This window comes from Propithecus coquereli, unplaced genomic scaffold, assembly GCF_000956105.1.
Source record: "Propithecus coquereli isolate 6110/MARCELLA unplaced genomic scaffold, Pcoq_1.0 Scaffold205, whole genome shotgun sequence".
Classification (NCBI taxonomy): Eukaryota; Metazoa; Chordata; class Mammalia; order Primates; family Indriidae; genus Propithecus; species Propithecus coquereli.
This window is the reverse complement of record NW_012145523.1, coordinates 4,825,856-4,831,306: the sequence shown is the minus strand read 5'-3', so window position 1 is coordinate 4,831,306 and position 5,451 is coordinate 4,825,856. Positions and strand designations below refer to the sequence as shown.

Genomic DNA, 5,451 nt, shown 5'->3' with positions numbered 1-5,451 from the left:
ATAGAGAAGAGATTAAAAAGCATTTATTATTTTTCTTCAGGGACGTTAAATATTTTTGAAGAAAGTGACTAATGATTTTAACTTGTAAATTGTATTTTGTCCTACCTAGTTAAAACCTTTTTTCAGCAATGAGTGGATAGGTAGTGTTACATGAATTTTATTCTTGCACGTTATTAAAAACTGTGTTAAAAATATGGGTGGCTAAAGTAATTTTCCTTGTTAATTACTAAATACATCATTTCATTTCTTTCTCTTAAAAGCCTTATATTAATATTGGGTTTTTGTTGTTTTTGCTTTTACAGTATTATAAGATCGATACTAAGGACATGGTTTTCACCTAACTTCATCAGCACACATAATTTTTTTCTTCTTTTTGGACTCCTTATTTTATGCCATAATGGTAAGCTACACTTCAGTAGTTCAGATTTGTGTTTTAGAATGTTCTTTTCCTTCATCATCATAAAAATATTTGTATTATGTATACAGAAATTTTCTTGAAAGCTGTGCAAATTATCCTAATTGGGAAATTTACATAGCAATCGTGTACAAAATCTTCTCCATAAAATATGTGGCTCCTCTCTCAGTTCAATCTTACAATTATTACATCCAAGTTACACAGATAATCCATGTGCTTATATTTATGAAATATTAAAAATATTTGTGTACCATATTCCAAGTCATTGGCAAAGAGGATAAGTATAAATACAAATAGTTTTTTGCGGGGGGGCTAGTCATAGGTTTCTCATATTTTAAAGCTCCTCTTTATTTAGATTTTTAAAAAATTTTTTTTAAAATGTAACCTGCTTACTACATGTAACATGTTTTAAGCAGCGTCAGTGCTAGCCTTCTAATGACACATTTCTGTTCTCTGACTTATAGTCACTAAACATACTTAGGAGTAGGCATTTGACTTTTGCAGTTAAAAAATTAAAGGCCATAGTGGGGTGCAGAAACACTTTCAAATGTTCTAAAGAAAATGCATTTGACAGAGAATTAATGAATATTGACCACCATGTTATTCATTCATTGAGATAAACCCCAGTTCTGTGACATAAACCTTGGAAAACATTTAAGTATCTTCCTTCTCCTCTTGGGATCTTGCCTATCTACCTGTTCCCTATTAGAGAAAAGTGGAACTGGCACAGTGGGGTTCTGACCTCGCCTTATGTTTTACATCTATATTACTTAATCGTTTCCATCTTAAGTATTTGAAAGAGGCAGTGAATCAATGATGCTTATGTATGCATATGCAGGTATATCTCAGTAGACCTTTTAAAGTTTTGATTTCAGAAGATGAAATAATTTACTTGAGATGACTATTTAAAATTGTGCAAGAGTATATGTTTGTATTTATTATAATTTTTTCATATAAACATACTTTGAAATTTCATGGCCAAAATTTAAAAGAACCTTACTTGTTTGTCAAGATTATATATCCAGAGTTAATGTTTTCATGCTGAAAAGGGTTATATTCAGGAATCTTATCTTGCATTCTGATAACCATTTTCATTAGGAATCTGTTCCTTTAAGATTTTTTAATAAAGTAAACTGTTATAGATTTATTTTAACTGAACCTTTTGAAATGATGGCAAATTTCAGACTTCACTTACTACAATTTAGATGTTTGATAATGTGGGTTTCTTTTGATTACAGTCTAACAAGGCCAGCTTTCCTTGAATGCAGGCAAAATGGAAGAAAATTAAATTAAAAAATAATAAAAAGACCAATTATTTTTGTAATCATACAAATTTTTAAGCCTTAGGACTGGGGTGGCAGGATCACATAAAACTTCCCATGATTTACAAAAGGTGACAATATTTGTTCTTCCCCCTACCCTTCTGGGTTTTGGTGGATGCTAGGAGTGTTTACCACATGCAGCTTGGTAGGTTGAATTATTAGAATCTGGAAAATAAAACAGAAGAATTTAGGTCTTTGTAAAAAAAATTAAATTTCTGTGCCCTGAATGAAATTTTAAAATGACTATCATTGTTAATGAAAAATACTATAACTCTACATGACACAAAACAAAAAACTAGAAAGAGAAATCACTTGTGGTGTATTTGTTTAACTTTGTTTAGACCTAATACTTTTTTTTGTATGTGCCTTTAGAAAAAAAAGCTTTATAAATGAGGAAGACATAGCCTACCGTCTTCATATTTCTCCCTCTTGCCTTAAAATAAGGCTATCTAAGAAATAAATGGATAGGGATCTACTAGTAGATCTCAAACCTTACATGTAGTAATGTTATATTTAAACTATTCTAAGATGCATTTTCTTTTAATATTACCAAATTGGTCATGAATCTATAATGAATATCTTACAATTGACATCATATTTTTTTCTTAAGGTTACCTTAAATAATGATGCATGCTTATAATTGATGGCATCTTAAATTCATTGAAACACGGTAATGATATAGCCATCATTTATTGCATTCCTACAGAGACGTTATATTAAAGGTTCTTTGCATTAATGTATTATGAGTTTCTGGTGTTGATGTTAGAGACCAGCACAACCACTCCAAATTTTCAGGACTTCTAGCAGATTAGGAAAGTTTAGTCTTTGCTTCACTTCGATTGCATGTTTATGACAGTATATTTTCTTAAATGGTGCTCTTAGAATATTGAAGAAATTAAAGTTTATAAAGTGGTGATAGCTACCACATCTAGCTTTCCCCTGTATCATTCTCACAGGCACTGAGCGGGGATACCATGTGAGCATTTCTTACCTAGTTTGTTGTTCAGGTGCCCAAGACGGCCGTTATTTTTTCTGTGTTACATATGTCGATCATATAATGGGGGTGGAGGAGAGAAAAGAAAATACATTAGACCTGTTTTAGAAAATGAAACACATTTAAACACTTAATTACAAATGTTAAATGTATATTAAATTATTTTTATGAAAATAACTAATATTACCAAATACACTATTTACTTTTTACAGCAACAAGCTTTAGAACTAGCTTTGGATCGTGCAGAGGTGAGGCGTGACTAAGTTACATATTGAAATAGTATTATCTTTAATTGGCAAAAACTCAGTTTTAAGAGATTTTTGTATGTGATTTTCAAAGGAGTATATTAATATTCTTTTAGGACAAGTATGCAAATAATTTTTCTGTAAATATGTAAAAATACCAGGTGATGTTTGGGTCATCTGTTACTTGGAATCCATGGATAATAATGCTACGGAATCAAAATTACTTGAACAAGGACGTAGAATTTCTAAAATTATGTTTTCCTGTTTTGACAAGTTTTCTAATTACTCAAAGGAGAAAATAGCTAAAAAAAAAATTAGAGTCCTTGCAGTTAGATATACAATTTTTCATACATTAAGCATATTCTGAGCAATCATAAAGCATATTGAGAATATTTGTGACCTGTGAAATCACAGTTGTAAAACTTACAATTTTGCTTATAGCAGTGAAATACTGTGCTAAATTTTAGTGCAGTTTAAATTTCACTTGTTTGTAATATATACTTAAAAGTTGTTTTTCCTACAAGGTATAATTTAACATGAGTCAGAGACTTGAGTGAATAGTCTTTTTAGTCTTACATATATTTTAGATATACTCAATACAGTTGCTTATGCAGAAAAGCAAAAGGCAAGCTGTTTTCATAAACTTTTCTTTTTTAGTATGTCATTGAAAGTGCCCGACAGAGACCTCCTAAAAGGAAATACCTATCAAGTGGAAGGTATGAATATTTAATTAATTGATGACATCTTAGATTAATTGAAATATTATAATCACCATTTATTGCATTCCTACTAGGCACTGAGCTAGAAATGTTATGGGTTCTTTGCATATATTAGGAATTTCTACGTTGATGTTAAGCTACCATATGTAATCACACCCCAACTTTTGGGAAATTAGGGAAAATATGTAAAAAGTTAGGAAAAAACTAAAATAACATTTATATCATGATTACTATGTTAACATTATTTTGTATAATATCTTTGTTAAATTTTTTTTTTTAGAAAATCTGTATTTCAAAAACTTTATGACTTATATATTGAAGAATGTGAAAAAGAGCCTGAGGTTAAGGTAAATATAAATTTTTTATGGTATTGTGGCTTTTGAAATGTAGAAGAGGGAAATTTGAGGAGTTATATATTAAGCATTTAATGATTTATATTTTTGTGAGTCACCTAACATCTTTTGTAACCAGACTCTAGTCAGTTCTGCAGCTAACCCAGATCCCTGGCTAAACTGGTACCAAACAGATCATCTTCTGAGGTAGGAGTGAAGGAACAGTGTTTACTGAATGACAGAATATCTCACCGGGAAGTCATAAGCAAAGTCACAGATACATATTATCTTTTGTTTCTACTTCCCCTTGAGAAGTGATTTGTAAACTTAAGACAGGAGAAAAGTAAGCTATGTCCTCATGGTGATTTGCACTGGAAAGTCAAAGCAATTACAGGATATGTAGAAAATTCAAATGTGGTAATAAAAGGCAAATTTGTTGGTAATAAAAGGTGAATTTGGTCATAAAATGAATTCATAGCTAGTTTAACTTAATTCATTTTTATTTAGCATAAAAGTATGGGCAGTAGAAATGTAGCAGAAACTGTTTTCTTGATATCTTTTGAACCCTCATATTAGAAGGGCCTTAGAGGTCTCCATAAGCTCTGTTGTCTGCCTTTAATTTAGAAAGGAGCACCATCTTAGCATTTAAGCAAAAAATGGTGGGATTCCAGTAGTGTCTAACCTTTAAAATCTTTACATTAGGAAAAAAATAATTGTTACACTTATAAATAAATCTTACAATATGTTTTCCATAAATTGTATTGAAGTATATTCGACATACAAAAATTGCACGTTTAATATTTTTTTTTTTAAGTTTTGACGTGAATAATAGTATACATCCTGTGAAACTGTCTCCACAATCAATATAATGTATGTATCTTTCACCTCAGAAATAGAATTAAGATAGGAGAGATACATGCATACATAAAGATTCTCTATTGGGGTTGGTAAGCCACTGTCCAGCAGCCAAATCTGGTCCACTGCATGTTTTTGTAAATGAATTTTTATTGGAATGCACCACACATGTTGATTTATATATTATCTATGGCTGCTTGTGAAGTACAAACACAGAGTTGAATAGTCGCAGCACAGACTATATAGCCCAAAAGCCTAAAATACTATCTTACCTGGCCCTTTAAAAAAGAAATTTTCCTACCTCTAGTCTAAATGGATCAACTCAGTGGTGGTCAACTTGTTTACTTGAAGAGGTACACATACTGTCAGAATTTATCTAATTCTGTCGTAAGTCAAATTATGAAAGTTTTCTCTCTTTTAGTCCCTTCTTTACCATTTTTTTTAAAACTTAACATAAATATGGTTAAGAGTTGTTTGTCCTTTTTTTTCGTTGTCAAACTGCTTATTATAATTCTATGGTGATGATAGATCAAGAATTTATAATTCCCCTCTACATATGGCTATATATA

The 5,451-nt window shown here is 30.6% G+C and overlaps 1 protein-coding gene across 1 annotated transcript in view; it reads left to right on the top strand.

Moving 5' to 3' along the window:
- The window catches only part of SUPT20H (suppressor of Ty 20 homolog (S. cerevisiae)), a 66,580-nt gene that overhangs the window by 1,851 nt on the left and 59,278 nt on the right, over positions 1 to 5,451 (top strand). Inside the window, exons 2-5 of the mRNA XM_012644048.1 lie at positions 303 to 400; positions 2,944 to 2,979; positions 3,634 to 3,692; positions 3,976 to 4,042. Coding sequence (XP_012499502.1) covers positions 398 to 400; positions 2,944 to 2,979; positions 3,634 to 3,692; positions 3,976 to 4,042 — 165 coding nt within the window. The 5' untranslated portion in view covers positions 303 to 397. The remainder of the gene's footprint in view (positions 1 to 302; positions 401 to 2,943; positions 2,980 to 3,633; positions 3,693 to 3,975; positions 4,043 to 5,451) is intronic.